Below are 17,056 nucleotides of genomic sequence, written 5' to 3'. Positions count from 1 at the left end.
GGAGTGTATATGTGCATAAGAAACCCTGGAAAGGCAGACGAAAAGCTCAAAGACACACCTGAAGAGCAGGGTGGGAAGAAGGAGAAAGAGAGTAAGAGTGGAAACCACATTTTCTCTATATCCCTTTAAACATTTTTGAAAAACAACAACAAGAAATTAAATAAGTATTTACAAATTCATTCAAAGCAAGAATGAAATATCTATTTGATGTAACAAATTGGAAAAGTATTTCTTAAGACAATACTCTGACATTGATGAGGGGGGTAGTGGAAGTATAAATCAGTCAAACGTTTTGAAGGTCAATTTAGAAGCATCTATGAAGAGCCTTTAAAACTATCTTCCATTTTCTTTTGAGAAAAATCTACTAAAGAAACAATCGGAGACATAAATACTTAAATTGTATTTATCACAGCCTTGTTTAAAAAAACAGATTACTGGAAACAACATAACATTTCTAACATAAGGAAATGGTTAAAAGAAGCTGGGTATATCCTATAAATGCCCTTAATAGAGTGGAAAGTAAATACATCAACTTATAAAACAGTATAAATCATACTATGCAATTTTGTTTATACACACAGATATGGGTCTCTGAGTACACATATGTGTATGTATATATGTGTATGATACATATTTATATGCTTATGAATACACATGAGAAGGAAATAACAATAAAACTTTAACAGAGTATCTCTGGATGACAGGACCATATGTGACCAGTTTCTTGAGACTTTTCTAGATTTGATGCATTTTCTATGATGGGGATGATTATAAAGAGCGTGACGATGATGACGATGACAAGTCCTACAATGAACCGGGTACTCTTCTTAGTATTAACATCCACCAACTCATTCAGTCTTTAAAACAATACTTAGTAATAGGTACCATTATTATTTCCATTTTACAGAAGAGAAAAATGAAGTATGTAAGCGAAGTAACGTGTCCAAAGTCTCAGAGATCTTAAGTGGTTAAAGCAGTATTCAAACCCAGAGTCTAACTTCAAATGTGTATTCCTAATGACTATATTACATTATCCTTATATTACTATTATAAAATGCTTTTCAAATCAGCTACCCAGTAATTTAAGTTTTGTAAATGTAGTTGCTATATTTTCATCAAGATATTCATAAAAATATGGAAACGGGACCAGGCTAAAGACAAGGATAAGGCATATGTAGCAAGCCCCTTCCAGGTCTGCATCAATCCACTTATCCCAAGGTTTAGCTCAGCTCATTCAATTAGTCACACTAATTCCACCCATTAGATACATCATCTGTTCCTTCATTCGTTCAACAAACAGTTAATAGGCACTTACTATGACAATGTGCCAGGCACTATGTTAAACACAGAATGGGCTTTACAGTGCAGTGACAAGGGTGGTAACCAGATGGTCACTTAAACAAATGAGATGTCTTATGAGACAAATACTACAAAAAAAAATTCTGAAGTATTAAATTTGGTAGTAATGAAAGGATCAGTTCTTCCAGAAGACATAACAATCCTAAATGTGTATGCACCTAATAACATAAGCACTGAAGAACACACTTCAAAACACATACAGCAAAAATTTATAGAACTAAAAGGAGAAATAGACAACGTCATAATCACAGCTGGGGATTTTAACACACCTGTCTCAGAAACTGAAGGGTAAACAGATAAACACACACACACCCAAAATATACAAGATTTGAACAAGACCATTAATTAACTTGACATTTATAGAATAATATATCCAACAACTGCAAGATACACTTTTCTTTTTAATTGAACATGGAACATTCACCAAAATAGACCATATGCTGGACACTAATTCACATCTCAATAAATTGAAAAGAACTGAAATCATAGAGAGTATGTTCTCAATGGAATTAAACTAGAAATCAAAAACAGATAACCAGAATATTCCCAAATATTTGGAAATTAGCAATACACTTTTAATAACACATGAGTCAAAGGAGAAATCACAGTGTAACTTAGAAAATATTATGAACTGAACAATAAGGAAAATACAACACATCAAATTCAATGAAAGAGAAACATACAACTTTTTAACCAGTTCATCCTTCCTTCAACTTTCAAATTGCTACTTTTCTCATTTTGATTTAGCCTAATTATGTTAGCCAAGATGGGTCCAATTCCTCCAAGTGCAGGACAGAGCCCTCCTTGGTCTTTTCTAAACACCATAAAAGAATCTTAAAAATGCTGTGCCTATAACTGGTTTTGTATCTGACCTTCCCTTTATCTGGAAAATTACCTATTACACTACCTATTGGATTGGACAAAAAGTTCATTCTGTCAGTGAATATGTTGTTCAATAAAGTTCTTCGTGAAAATTTAAAATGTGTCTTTTATTTGTACTTAAAACCGAACAAACTTTTTGGCCGACCCAATATCTTTTCTAAGGCAGTATCACTTTTAAGTGATTATTCTTGCTAAAGCAATGGTTTGGACATAAAACCTTCCCGTGCAATTTAAATATACTAAAAATTTATTAAGAATAATAGTTTGACTTCCCCAGAAAAAGAGTGCTATATAAATGCAAGAGAACTTATATCTACAACTAGTTTTGAGACTATACAAGGTAGTCAAAACAGTTATGTTCATACCCTCTTTTGAAATACTTTCTTGTTTTTCTAACTTCCTTCAACCTACTCTGTTTTATATATCAAGAAAGGTATATTCTAAATATTCTGTGAAGTATACTTTATGTAGATAACTAATTTGTAAAGAATTAGAACAACATAATTTGGCTAACGTTAAAAAAAATAAAAGCACACAGCATTAAGAACATCCATAAGAGGGACATCTGACCCTGTTAAGGAAGTTGAGGAAGTCTTTCTCAGAGAAGTTGTACTTAAAATGGCAGAGAGAGGAGAGCATGTCAGGCAGAAGGAACAGCACGTGCCAAGGCCCTGTGGCAGAGGACGACATGTTGACCAGTAGAGCTGAAGTATTTCACATTTAATGGCTCAGTAGAGAAAGATGAGCCTACAAATAAATACATTAAAGGAGCATCTGGAAACAGAAAAAAAATACTAGAAGAACATTCTACACAAAAGCCAAGGAAAGGGGTTTCTTCAAGGAGAAAATGGTCAACATAGTTGAATGCTACTGAAAGGTCCAGAAGCATGAAGACCTAAAGATGTCTGTTGGATTTTGGAACACGGAGGTCACGGTTGTTATTTCGTCTTAGTAAGCATTGTTTTACCTCAGTTGCTTAGCTTAATTGGCAGAGTAGGAGGTGAAGTGAGTAGAAGAGAAGCACAGTATTATAGAATAATTCCAATTATACAAAACGTTAGTGTGTGTATGTATAGTGCACAGAAATAACAAAAAAAAGGAAGACATACACTGAAATTACTGAATACATACAGACAGATTATGGATAACTTTTGTTTATATTTTTGTAATAATATTAATTTTTTTACAATGTGCAAATGTTATAGAAACAAAAAAGGCTTTTAATTTGTCACTTTCAAATTATATAGAGCCAGAAGAAAATGATAAAGTCCAGAATTAATTCTGCAGATACCTCTACGTATGGATTTAGCAGCATAATCTTTTAATGAAAGGAAGAGGGAGAAGAGTGTTTATTTGGGCTTCTTATTGTAGAACAGGATAAACAAAAGTGACATTCTAAAAATCATTATATTTTAGACAGGTAATGTCAAAAGGTATGAATAATTTTACCCTTCCTATTCAGAATCTCTCTGAAGTCATGTTTTACAAAATTGTTAAATTTGAAAAGTTAGATGTTTAAGGGGGAGAAAGTCGGCAGTCACAAGGAGCTGTAAAAGATACTAAAGATGGCTGATCTTACAACCTTTCATATTCTTTTATACTCTTGCCTCCACTTACCCAGTGGCACACTTCTTGTATTCATTGCCAGAGAAACCACAATTGCCAAATCTGTCACCTTTGGAATTCACATCAATGAAACAATCCCTTGGAGCAGCCTTGGCTTCTGTAACAGCAAAAAAAATTTTTTTTTGTACACCTGAAACTAACACAACATTGTAAATCAACTATACCCCAATAAGATTAAAATTAAAAAATATTTTTAAGTTATGGCAATTTAATTCAGAAATAAAAGTATTCCCTACGACAGTCCATATGCCTGGATAAACTGCCTCAACACCTCTGAAAAGGTTTCAGGGCCTACATATAAAACATTTTGTTCCACATTTTATAATTGACAACAAAATGTGAAAATAAAGCTTAGATGGTACTTAAAAGTTAGCCTGGACTCAAGCACTCAAGTCCTCAAAGAAGTGTCATTAAACAAGATGAAATTATTAACCATGATGGGACTTCGCTGGTGGTGCAGTGGTTAAGAATCCGCCTGCCAATGCAGGGGACATGGGTTCAAGCCCTGGTCCGGGAAGATCCCACATGCTGCAGAGCAACTAAGCCCACGAGCCACAACTACTGAGCCCGCGAGCCACAACCACTGAAGCCCAAGCACCTAGAGCCCGTGCTCCACAACAAGAGAAGCCACCACAAGGAGAAGTCTGCACACGCAGTGAAGAGTAGCCCCCGCTCGCTGCAACTAGAGAAAGCCCACGTGCAGCAACAAAGACCCAACGCAGCCAGAAATAAATAAATAAATTTATATTAACCATGATGAAATTAAAAACCATGCACAGTATGGTAGCACTTTCAGCATATTAATTCTAACTGCTCTCAAACACAGGTCTACTGCACCCCTGGTTAGATCAGGCTGGGAGGGTTGGTGAAAACACTTCCAGGTATTATTTTTTTTAACCTACCATATATGGATGCTTAATTTAGGTATTAATTACATTGACAAACAGCCATGACAGCTAATAAAGTATCAATCCATTCTTGTTTTCTTATATTTTATATATGTACCACTTAATGTTTGATTTTTCCACTTAATTATATATTCCTAAAAATATTTTATTTGTAAATATTTTGAAGCCAAAATGGCAGTACCTTCTACCTAATAATGGAAATTCATGTGTCTGTCTTACACACCTGATACTACGTTGTTCAGTTTACAAGAAAATGGATATGAGGTGAAAGGAGTTGGAAGAAAAAAGAAGTGGAGGATCAAGTAATCTGAAAATGGATGCAGAATACTTGCACAGGATAAACGTCACATGGCAATAACTCTAGCAAAGCACATGCTTACACTCACATTTATATCAGGAAAAAGTGACTAAATTAATAACAAGCCCCCCCCCAATAATGTTGTCCCTTCGGTCGTCCTAGACTTTTTTGCAGGCCTCTACAAAGATAATATACTTGCTAAATAATAGCATTTGCTTCTCTAAAATGCCTATCTGAAGTACTTTTTTGGTCTGCAGTAACCTGTCCATTCCTGCAAAATATATCAGAAGTTCACAGATCTCTACCACTGTGTCCCATGACCTGACTAACATAAAGGAAGTCCCATTTCATGCTTAGTCTTCTCTCCTCCGACCCTATCTGATCAAGGTTCCCATGACCCACCCCCTCCTTGGGTTTGATTAATTTGCTAGAGTGGCTCACAGAACTCAGAGAAACATTTTACTCACTAGATTACTGGTGTATTATCAAAGAATATAACTCAGGAACAGCCAGATGGAAGAGATGCATACGCAAGATATAAAGAAAGGGGCTTGGAGGTTCCAGGCCCCGCCAAGTGTGACACTCCCTGCATCTCCACTTGTTCACCAAGCCAGAAGCTCTCCAAACCCTGTCCTTTGGGGTTTTCATGGAGGCTTCATTACATAGACATGATTGATTAAATCACTGGCCACTTGTGAGTACAGCAATCTCCAGTCCCAGAGGTGGGGGAACTGAAAGTTCCAACCGCTAATCACAGGGTTAGTTCCCTGGCAACCAGCCCCACCCTTATGTCACTGAGGGGCTTTCCAAAAGTCACTTCATTGACATAACAAAAGACACTTTTACAGCTCTCATCACTTGAGAAACTCCAAGGGTTTTAGGAGCTCATGCCAGGAACTGGACAAAGACCAATTTTTTTTTGGTTTGTTATAAATCACAACAGTCAACACTGCTCTACCTAAAATTATAATTAATCCATATTAAGAGGATGGAGAATGAAAAATGAGCATGAGTAGGATGAGAGCTGACAAGTGTTGAGAGAAGAGAAGGTAAGAAATTAAATTCTCATCCTCTGCAGTGAAAAATTAACAGTTAATACCTAGAATGGAAAAATCCAGAAGTAGTATTACCAAGAAATTATCTAAAGACCTGGAGCAAGTAACAAAGTAATCGGCTAGAAATCAGCAAGAAAAGGTAGAAATGGTTGCCTTAAGGGATGGGGCTATTATGGGGAGGCACACTTTACTTTTTCATAAAATCTTGTGAATGATTTGGCTCTTTAATCTACTGTATGTATAACTTTGATAAAAATGAAATATTTAAAAAGAGACACAATAAAAAATATATTAAATACTACTAGGAAAAGAATGGATTCCATTTATATAATAGAATACTCTAATGCTCTATGATCTAAATATAGCAATACAGATGGATTGCAAAAACATTTTGAGTGAACAATGAAAACAGAAGACCCATATGTATGTCCCCATACTATTTACATGAATTTATTAAAGCTAGAATACAATACTGTGTATATATATGTATACATATAATGTTAATATACACAGGATAGAGAGGTGAGAAAGTATGATAAAAACAAAAATCACCAACTGAACTTGGACACATCAAATTAATGACCATGATTTCCTACAGAGAAGGAAAGAGGGGGACATGATAGGAGAGAGGAAACGGGAGAATTTCAATTTTAGCAATAACGTTTGCTTTCCATTTTTAACAAAAACTAAAACAAAAAAATAAAATCACAGCAATCAATATAAATAACATATCTTACTTGAGCCAAAGATGACTTGACACTGAGCATCATAATATTGGCACATGCCATTGTAACAATAGGCTCTGTTATTCTGGCAAGGGTATCCATTCTGAATAAAAACATCTGGCTGACAGAACTGAGAAGAACCGTTGCAATATTCTGGAACATCACATTCATTGGTTTTTCCTCGGCACAAAGTACCTCCTGGAAGGAACTAGGGTAACAGGATTGAAATTGAACAGGAATATCAGGAAAATTCCCACAAATTAATCAAATTGGAAACCACAATATTTATATCTATAAAAAGTTCTAACAAAAACAAAAGATTAAACAACCCAATAGAAAAATGAACAAAGGCCCATAATAGGCTATTCATAAAAGTCATGAAACACGGAAAATGAAAAAGCATAGCCTCATTGATAACCAAAAGAAATGCAAATTAAACTAAGATATAAAAGCACTTTACAACTATCAAACTAACCTGGATCGTAACACTGGCTAGCAACCAATGTTAGTACGAGGAAACAAAAATAGTGCTGATGTAATCTATACTGTACACTGTACAGTAATCAGTGTATTGATTAGACTGGCAATTACAGACTGGCACATTTGTAGAAGGTATAAAAATGTGTGTCAAAAATTTTCATATGCATACTCTGTCCCAGCAATTCCACTTATAAGCAAATATTGGAAGCTATCTAAAGGTCCATCATTAGTAGACCAGATAAAGAAATTATGGTACAGCCATACAAAGTAATACTAACTACATAACCTTGTAGAACTACATGAATGGAAGAAAATCCATGGTATCTTACTGAAAAAAGTACATAGTAAAAATGTGTATACCCATGTTTACCCACTTTCACACAGACACACACCTACACACACACTCATACTCACATTTACATAGGAAAAAGTGACTAACAACAAATTATCAAACAACGGCTACCTGAAGAGGGTGAAATGATAGAGCGTCTTTCAGCGTCTACTTTCTATTGTTGAATTTTTAATGAAAAACATAGATCACTCTTAAATCAGAAAAAAAAATGTTTTTACTTAAGAAAAAAATTCTCTTTAGACCATTTGTCATAAAAGAACATGACACAAAACTGCAAACAAGTGTCATAAAACTTTTCATGTAATCATGTAATAAAAATAGTGCTCTCTTACAGATCAGAGAAAACCAATTTTGATATGTGCATATTTCTCCTTTTTCTATTTTTTCCAAATACGGAGGAATTCCCTACCCAGCAGTCTTGACAACAGTCGCCATATGCACATTCAGCAGATGATTTAAGTTTACAAGTACTTCCTTCACAGCAAGGGTCCAATTCACATTCCTGTGAAGAGAAAATGACTGTCAATAAAGAAATAAATTATTGTCATCAATATTCATTAATAAAATTCTTATCTTAGACCTATGCTTCCTTCTAACCTGACTGTAACAGTTACTCTCTGGAAACAGTCCCTTACTATCCTTCTGGATTTATCAGTGACTCTTTAGCTATTATCTAGGTCTCAACATATTTCAAAGGACTGAAATCACAGAAAGTATGTGCCTTAGTCTGCTGGGACTGCCAGAACAAGATACCATAGACTAATGACTTAAACAAAAGAAATTTATTACGTCAGCTCTGAAGGCTAGAGGGCCAAGATCAAAGTTCCAGCCAATTCAGTTTCTGGTGCAGACTCTCTTCCTTGGCTTGCAGACAGCTGCCTTCTTGCTGTGTGCTCACATGGCCTTTCTTCAGTGCATGTGTTCAGAGAGAAAGCAAGCAAACTCTCCAGTGTCTCTTTTTTATAAGGACTCTAATCCTATCAGATCAAGGCCCACCCTTATGACCTCATTTAACCTTAATTACTTTCCTAGAGATCCCTTCTCCAAATACAGACATACTTGGGGGTTAGGGCTTCAACATATGAATTTGGGGGACACAAACATTCAGTCTATAACACTGTGTTTAATGATCACAGGAAATTAAGCATCCATAAATGCACTTCTCTTCGTGCTCAGGGTCTGACTTCTCTGTTGGGTGAATTTCCACCCATGTGGACATTCTTTTTATCTTGCTTGGCTTCTCTCACCCCACTTTGGCCCACCATGGCTCCCTACCCCTGCTCCGAACCTTCCACCCAGTGACATCTACTCTCCTATGTTCCAACTAATATCTTCAGGTATGAATTGTTTGAGAAGGGAAGGAGAAAGGAGAGGGGGAAAGAAGAAGACAGGAGAAAGGAGGAGGAGGAGAGAAGGGGGCAGGGGCTATAAGCTTTAATTTTTGAAGAATATTTATTTTCCTATGTTGCAGAATTCTAGGCTGACGGTTTCTTCCCTTCAGAACCATAAATCTGCTGTTCTACTGTCTTCTGCTCCCAAAATCAGCTGCCATGTATACATTTGTTCCCCATTTTCTTCTGACTTCTTGCATTATTTTCTGCTTATCTCAGCACTTCGATTACAATGTGCCTAAAATCGTTCTTAGTAATGATTCTGATTTGGCTTTACTTAGTGTTTTAGAATTGTAACTTAACATTTTCTGTTAAATATGGGAAATTTTCAGCCATTATTTCTTTGAATACTTTTCCCATCTCGTTCTCACTCTCCTCTTGGGATTTCACTTATAATTACATTAGGCTCTTTGATATTGCCTACATGTCCCTGATGCTCTGTTCATTTTTCTTTAATCTTTCTTCTTTTTTCTTTAGATTGGATTATTTCTTTTGTTCTACTTCATGTTCATTGACTCTTTTTATGCCATCTTAATCTGCTATTAATTCTACCCAGTGAATCTTTCATTTATTAGACTTTTTAGTTCTATAATTTCCATTTGGTTCTTTATTATACATTTCTCTGCTGAGATTCTTCGTATGTTTACTCATGAAGACCATATTTTTCTTTAATTCTCTGATGATAGAGAGTGGACTATAATTCATGGTAGCTTTATTCATAATAGCAAAATGTTAGAAACAACCTAGATATCCTTTAATGGGTGAATGGTTAAAAAAACTTCAGATAGGCCCTTTGAGCTGGTGGAAATACCACCCTAAACATTATTCCAAATCTCTGAAGTAATATCCATACAATGGACTGTTACTCACTAATAAAAAATAAAAAAAATATTAACACATGCAACAACCTAGACTGACCTCAAAGGCATTACGCTTAGTGAAAAAAAGTCAGTCTCAAAAGGTTATATGTTGTAAGATTCCATTTATTATTATTTTTAAAGATTTATTTATTTATTTTTGGCTGTGTCGGGTCTTAGTTGCAGCACGTGGGATCTTCATTGAGGCGTGCAGGATCTTTTGTTGCGGCGTGCAGGCTCTTCATTGCAGCTCTCGAGCTTCTCTCTAGTTGTGGCATGTAGGTTTTCTCTTCTCTAGTTGTGGCTCCAGCCACTTGGGCTCTGTAGTTTGCAGCATGTGGGCTCTCTAGTTGAGGCGCGTGAGCTCATTGTTTGTGGCATGCGGACTTAGTTGCCCCAAGGCATGTGGGATCTTAGTTCCCTGACCAGGGATCGAACCTGCGTCCCCTGCATTGTAAGGTGGATTCTTTACCACTGGACCACCAGGGAAGTCCCTCCATTTATTATTATTTCTTTTAAGACTTTATTGAATTTGTTACAACATTGCTTCTGTTTTATGCTTTGGTTTTTTGGCCCGAGGCATGTGGAATCTTAACTCCCTGACCAGGGATTGAACCCACACCCCCTTCATTGGCAGGCAAAGTCCTAACCACTGGACCACCAGGGAAGTCCCTCTAGTTATTATTGAAATGGCAAACATTATTGAAATGGCAAAACCACAGATGGAAGCCAGGGGCAGGGATAAGGGCTGGAGTCAGGGTGGGTGTAATTACAACAAGGTAGCAGGAGGGTGTTCTTTTGTGGTGATGGAACAGTTCTGTATTTTAATTGAGGTGGTGGTTACATAAATCTATATATGGAATAAAACTGCATAAAAGTTCACACACACACACCCCCCAATGCAGGTTAAAATGGTAAAAGCTGAATAAAGTCTGTAATCTAGTTAACATACCAATGTCAGTGTCCTGGTTTTTATACTGCACTATAACTATATAATTGGCACCCTTTGGGGGAAACTGGGCAAAAAATACATAGGACTCTTTGGACTGTTTTTCCAATGGTCTGTCAGTTTATAATAATTTCATAATAAAAATTTGAAAATTTGAAAAATGATCTATACCTTGCACCATACAAAATATTAAGTCAAAATGTATCATAAACCTAAATGTAAAACCTAAAACAATGGACTCCCCTGGTGGCACAGTGTCCAATGCAGGGGACAGAGGTTCGAGCCCTGGTCCGGGAAGATCCCACATGCCGTGGAGCAACTAAGCCCATGCGCCACAACTACTGAGCCTGTGCTCTAGAGCCCGTGAGGCACAACTACTGAGCCCACGTGCCACAACTAGCAAAGCCCGCGCGCCTGGAGCCTGTGCTCCGCAACAAGAGAAGACACCGCAATGAGAAGACTGTGCACCGCAACGAAGAGTAGCGCCCCCTCGCCACAACTAGAGAAAGCCTGTGTGCAGCAACAAAGACCTAATGCAACCAAAAATAAATAAATAAAATCGAAATAAATTTATTTTTTAAAAAAAACTAAAATGATAAAGCTTCTAGGAGAAAACATTTGAAATCTTGGACTAGGCAAAGATTTCTTAGATGTAACACCAAAAGCACAAAAACATATGTTTCACATAGGCAAACAGGTATCAAAACCTAACTTGTATGTGTTAAATGGGTGCAGTTCATTGTTGACAAGTGTTTATAATTGCCTGTTTCTTACCCTTTGCTTTGTCTTGACCAAACTTTAGTGAGACTTCTCTCTTTCCTATATAGGCCCTTGAACTCTGTCGCCACAAAAAAAAAGGGAACAAGTATCCCCACCCCTTCCCAGCTTCTCCTGGCAATCAGCTGACCAAAAGACAACTTCTTATCAGACCTCACTGGCTTTTCTCCCCTGCTTATCCAGCTTCCCCATAAAAGATTCTGCTTATCTCTGTTTGCTCCCACATTTACCCTATAAAAGAAAAACCTTTTTGTTTGATTTTGAGACGCTTCCAGATGTCTGAGGTCAGTGTGTTCTCCCTACTACAATAGTCTTTCTTTTGGATAAAGCCTTTTCTTATCTAAGTCGGAATTTGGGGTGGGTTTTTTTTTGACACTGTATTCAATTATACTTCAATACAGCTGTTAATTTTTTTTCACAACTACTGTGCAAGACAGACAGATGGCTTCATAAAAGAAAAGAGAATCCGGAAATAGACTATGTATACAGGAATTTTGTTTATGGTGAAAGTACCATTTTAAATGGTTTTGCAACAACTGACAATTAATGGGTAAAAGTTAATTCTCTAGCTCACTCCACATGACCCCCCCACACCAATTATAGAGCTAATACAAAAAACTGTAATTACAAAAATGCTAGAAAAAATTATAGAGGGGCTATATGATGATAATCTTGAAACACAAGTAAAACTTGTACCTTGCTCAGTTAACAGAACTATGGGGGACACTAAATGCCATGACATATTGTTGGTAAAAGTGCAAACTGACACAGCCTTTTTGTAGGAAATTCGGTAGTCTCTAATAAAATTAAAAACATGCATACTTTGCAATTCAATAACTCTACCTTTATGTAATCATCTTAGAGAAATACTTGTGTATGTATGTATGCGCGCACACACACACACATACATGGAGCATATACAAGGATGTACTGTTTGCAACAGAACAATACTAACTACAGTGAGTAAATGTCCTTTAATGAGAGTATGGTGAAGTAAATCACAGTATATCCTTATACCGAAATACTAATCAGCAGATTAGAGGGTTATGTGTAAATAACATAATGACGTGGAAAAATCTGTAGGATACATTAATAGAAAAACAACCTCTGCATGCAATGTATTAAGTCGGATTTCATTTATGTAAAAAAATAAAATCCTAAAACAAACCCAACTGTGGTACAAATGTACATACTGTATATAGGTATATAAATGCATAGAATAAAATCTGTAAAGAAACACACTAAACTTATAAGAATGATTACCACTGCAGAAGGAAGTGAAAAAATGTATGGGAGAAATAAAGGGAAATTTTGCTTGTGCTTGCTATTTGAAACTTTTATACCAAGAAAAACACCTGTGATATTTGAGGGGGAAGAGGTACTTTTTTCAAGAGTAATTTGTAGTGCAAAAGCTCGAGAAGCAAATATAGACTATTTCAATTAGTTCGATAATGAAGTAAACAGTGAGGAGAAATCAAAACATATATAATATTTTAGGAGAACGCCTGGAAAGAAGAGCTTGGTCATCCTAACAGTATAACATTAATTTAGAGACTAAACATAACCTCACTAGGCTTTATTTTCCTCACTTGAGAATGAGAATGTAAAGAAATATCAACCTCCTAGAGTTATTGTGAGGATCATACCATGGAAAACATTTAGCAGAGGCTGCTGACATGCAGCAATAGTGCAATGAAGGCCCATGACAATTTCGTTGCCTGGCAATTCCCTGGTGGTCCAGTGGTTAGGACTCTGTGCTCTCACTGCCGAGGGCCCAGGTTAGACCCCTGGTTGGGAAACTAAGATCTCACAAGCCAAGCGGCGCGCCCCTCCCCCCGCAGAAAACAAAAACAAAAAAACATACTGCCTTTCTAGAATGTAAAGCCTTCTGGCAAAAGCCAGGGATGTGTGGTCAGGCAAGGGAGAAGAAGCAGCACTTGTGGAAAAGATTGAGAATATAGTAAAGTTTACATACAATTGAACCAATTTCTTTAAAATTTAAATTTAAATTTTTTTAATTTTTGAAATTTAATTAAAACTTTTTTTCCTCCTAAGCCTTGTCTAGGAAGTCTTAAGTAGGCCATTTTGAGAGAATGGCTGAGATATAGAAGAAGAATTAAGATGGGCACAGACATCTGGCAGTAAGTGTGGGTAACAGGTGTGAGAAAGCCAGAGAGCGGTAGGTGAATTGAAGCTTACTAAAGGGAGAACGTTAATTTGAGTAGCAAGAACTTTGTTAATGAAGAACTCTGGACAATGGGCCAGCTTTAATTTATTATTAGAATGAGGTCAACTGAATAAATGTTTCTGCAATGGCAGTGCCAGAATAGTAAAAGCTTCTAAGTAAAGAGCCAAGAGAAAAACTGATTCGTTCTTTAAAATAAATAAATGACTCAGTAACCAAAACAGAAATGGTAGAAGGTAGCAAAAAAACAGAAGAATAAACATGGTGCTTTCCTGGACACCAAAACAGATGACACCATTGGTTATGTTCTAGGAAGGAGGGGATGATCAATCCCGGGAACATTATGCCCACAAGCAAAATACCAATCCTCATTTTGCCACTAAATTTTACTTTAGCTCCTATGCTAGAGTTGCCCAAAGCGAGCTATTTTATTCTTTTGCAAATCCCAAGGTAACTTCGCAAAGCAAACATCACACATTAAACTGACCTTTGGAGTACCGCAGTCACACTCTTCCCCAGGGTCCACCAATTTATTACCACAGAAAGGAGCGCTATAAGCTTCGTCAGGCTTTGGAATATTAAGAAGGCAGTTTCCACCTTTATTTAAAGTTAACTTCTCAAAGTCTTCTGCACTGCAGGTGCTGAAGTTTCTGGAACCTCTGTAATAAACATGAAGAAAAAGATCTTAAGTCATAGCAATTACTCACTTTGAAAATCTTAAGTCATGTCTTCAACCATCAAGAAGTGAACACTTAAAATGGCAGAGGGGGCTTCCCTGGTGGCGCAGTGGCTGGGAGGCCGCCTGCCGATGCAGGGGACACGGGTTCGTGACCCGGTCCGGGAAGATCCCACATGCCGCGGAGCGGCTGGGCCTGTGAGCCATGGCCACTGAGCCTGCGCATCCGGAGCCTGTGCTCCACAACAGGAGAGGCCACAACAGTGAGAGGCCCGCGTACCACAAAAAAAAAATTAAAATAAAATAAAATGGCAGAAGATACAGAAAATATTCACAGAATCATAAATCTCAGCATCAGAAGAGACCTCAAAAATTATCTAGTCCTCTCTAGAATTAAGTTTTATTTGTCTTCCATAGTAAAGGTTCTTCAAATATGTGAAGTGAGCTCTGTTTCCCCAACCTCTTTTCACTCTGTTGAAATGACATTCCTGCGCTCCCCTCACTAACACTTACTAGGAGCTATGTGACAATAATGTGACTCCAGCGATGATGCACGCACTATAGCTACCAAGAAGCAGCATGCACAGGGCAGAATTTCAGCTACAGTTTGAGGTTTAAATGCCTCTGATGGTAATTTCTAAGAACTGTAGTTAATACTCTGAAGGCTAGATGGGCTTCTAGAAACGGTCCAACTTGAACTGTCTATGTGATATTTATACGAACACAATTTTGATGTGTTTCTATGTGTTGCTGGATTGTTTTTAGTTATTGTTTTACTCAATAATGATATTTTTAGATAGTCCCACTGGCTAGGTTCACTTTTGAAGACTAGTGGGAGACACACTCATCTATAAAACAAGAACCTTTGAGAAATCCAAGTCACATTAAAATTTTATTGGGGGCGTTTGGTGCCCTGAAAGAATCTCTTTTTCATCAGTTTGAGCAATGGTACCAAAAGTAACAGTGGGAATGAGAACCGTGTTACGTTACAGTGATTGAGAAAGCATTCCTATTGATTCCGTGTCTTCTGTACATCCAAGGAATCTAAGAAACAGATCCTTTCTGGGAGACTTTGTCCCTTGGGTAAACTCTTCTTTGCTAACCGGCCCAGAGTCTCCCAGTAAGTAGACAGTCCTGGCTCCTGGCTCTTCAGACTGGAAAGCAGTCACACAGAAAGTAAAGACCTAGCACAAGATTTCCGACAATGACAAAAACACTCGTTTTCCACATTCTTCTTTTTCTTGCTACTCTCTGCTTAGGAATATTGTAAGGAGGAGTCCTTTTGTACAACACTGTTCCTTCAACAAATATTTGTGGAACATCTATCATGTACAAGGCACTCTTCTTCGTGCAGGGGAGAGTAAACAAGGCAGACAAAAATCCCCGCCCCTGTGAAGGCAACATTCTACTGAGTGAAACAGACTATAAACATAATGGAGAAATAAATTCAATAGTACATTAGAAGACAAGTCACGTTGGGGAAAAAGATGAGGCAGTGAAGAGGACGACCTCTGCAGGGGGAGGAGCGACTACAGTTTTTCAAAGAGCTGTCAGGACAGGCACTTCAAATACTGAGACAACTGAATCAAAACTGGATTTCTAGGGGAAGAACATTACCGGCAGAAGAAACAGTAAGTGCAAAAGCCCGAAGGGAGAAGCCTGCCTGTTCAAGGAACAGATAAGGAAGCCAGCACGGCTGGAGTGGAGTGAGACAGTGAGGGATACAGACAGCAAGGTGGGAAGAGGCCATTGCAAGAATCTGACTCTTTACGATGAGTGAAATAAGGGGGGGGGGGATGACACAATGGAAAGCGTGAAGCAGGAATGATGTGGTCTGACTTACGTTTTAATAAAATCACCATGTTTGCTACGTTAAGCAGGAGGAAGTCCACTCAACAGATGATGACGGACCAACGTGGCAGTGTGAAAGCAGTAAGAAGGTTTTGGATTATTTATATGGTTTAAAGAAATGGGTATTAAGGCAAAGAATGTGAGAAAAGAGAAGTCAAGGGTGACTGAGACTTGTGTCCTGAGCTACTAGAAGGAAGGTGCTATCATTAACCATCACGGGAAGATGGGGGCAGAGCAGGTTTTAGGAAGGACAACAAGGCTAGTGCGTTGCCTTCCACACAGCACGTATTCAATAATGTTTTCTGTAAGAATGTATTAATCAGGTGATAGTCACAGGAGTTGTACAGACATATGTGTATATTTCCTACACTTGAGCTCCTAATTTTAATCTACAAAGTTCACCACTTCTGAACAGAGTATTTTTGAAATAAGCTTGTTATACAGTCCTTGGAACACATTTTCTCATAGAAACAATGTTTTATATGTGTGATCCTAAAGCAATCTACAAAAAAGAAAAAAATCTGTTTCACCCACAATGAAGTTGACTATCATACTGAAAAGGATAACAAAATCATAACCGCTTCTTATGCTGTTTAGTATGTGGAGATAATAACAAACATCCCCACGTTGGCCTTCACTAACACTGTGGATAATAAAATGGAGATATTCTCTCCCTAGTCATCCT

At 37.3% G+C, this 17,056-nt stretch overlaps 1 protein-coding gene across 2 annotated transcripts in view; it reads right to left on the bottom strand.

Annotated features, from left to right (window-relative positions):
- Window positions 1–17,056, bottom strand: part of ADAM9 (ADAM metallopeptidase domain 9) — a 102,418-nt gene that overhangs the window by 36,283 nt on the left and 49,079 nt on the right. For both annotated transcript variants that reach the window (XM_022571267.2, XM_089903778.1), the window contains exons 12-15: window positions 14,332–14,503; window positions 8,095–8,187; window positions 6,866–7,061; window positions 3,859–3,964 (exon numbers count right to left, since the gene is read on the bottom strand). In XM_022571267.2, the coding sequence (XP_022426975.1) occupies window positions 3,859–3,964; window positions 6,866–7,061; window positions 8,095–8,187; window positions 14,332–14,503 (567 nt within the window). The remainder of the gene's footprint in view (window positions 1–3,858; window positions 3,965–6,865; window positions 7,062–8,094; window positions 8,188–14,331; window positions 14,504–17,056) is intronic.

This window comes from Delphinapterus leucas, chromosome 21, assembly GCF_059928025.1.
Source record: "Delphinapterus leucas isolate spDelLeu-1000000601 "Yukka" chromosome 21, BTC_Dleu_Yukka2, whole genome shotgun sequence".
In the NCBI taxonomy this organism is placed as follows: Eukaryota; Metazoa; Chordata; class Mammalia; order Artiodactyla; family Monodontidae; genus Delphinapterus; species Delphinapterus leucas.
Note: the sequence above shows the minus strand (reverse complement) of the source record. Positions and strands in the feature narration are given on the sequence as shown.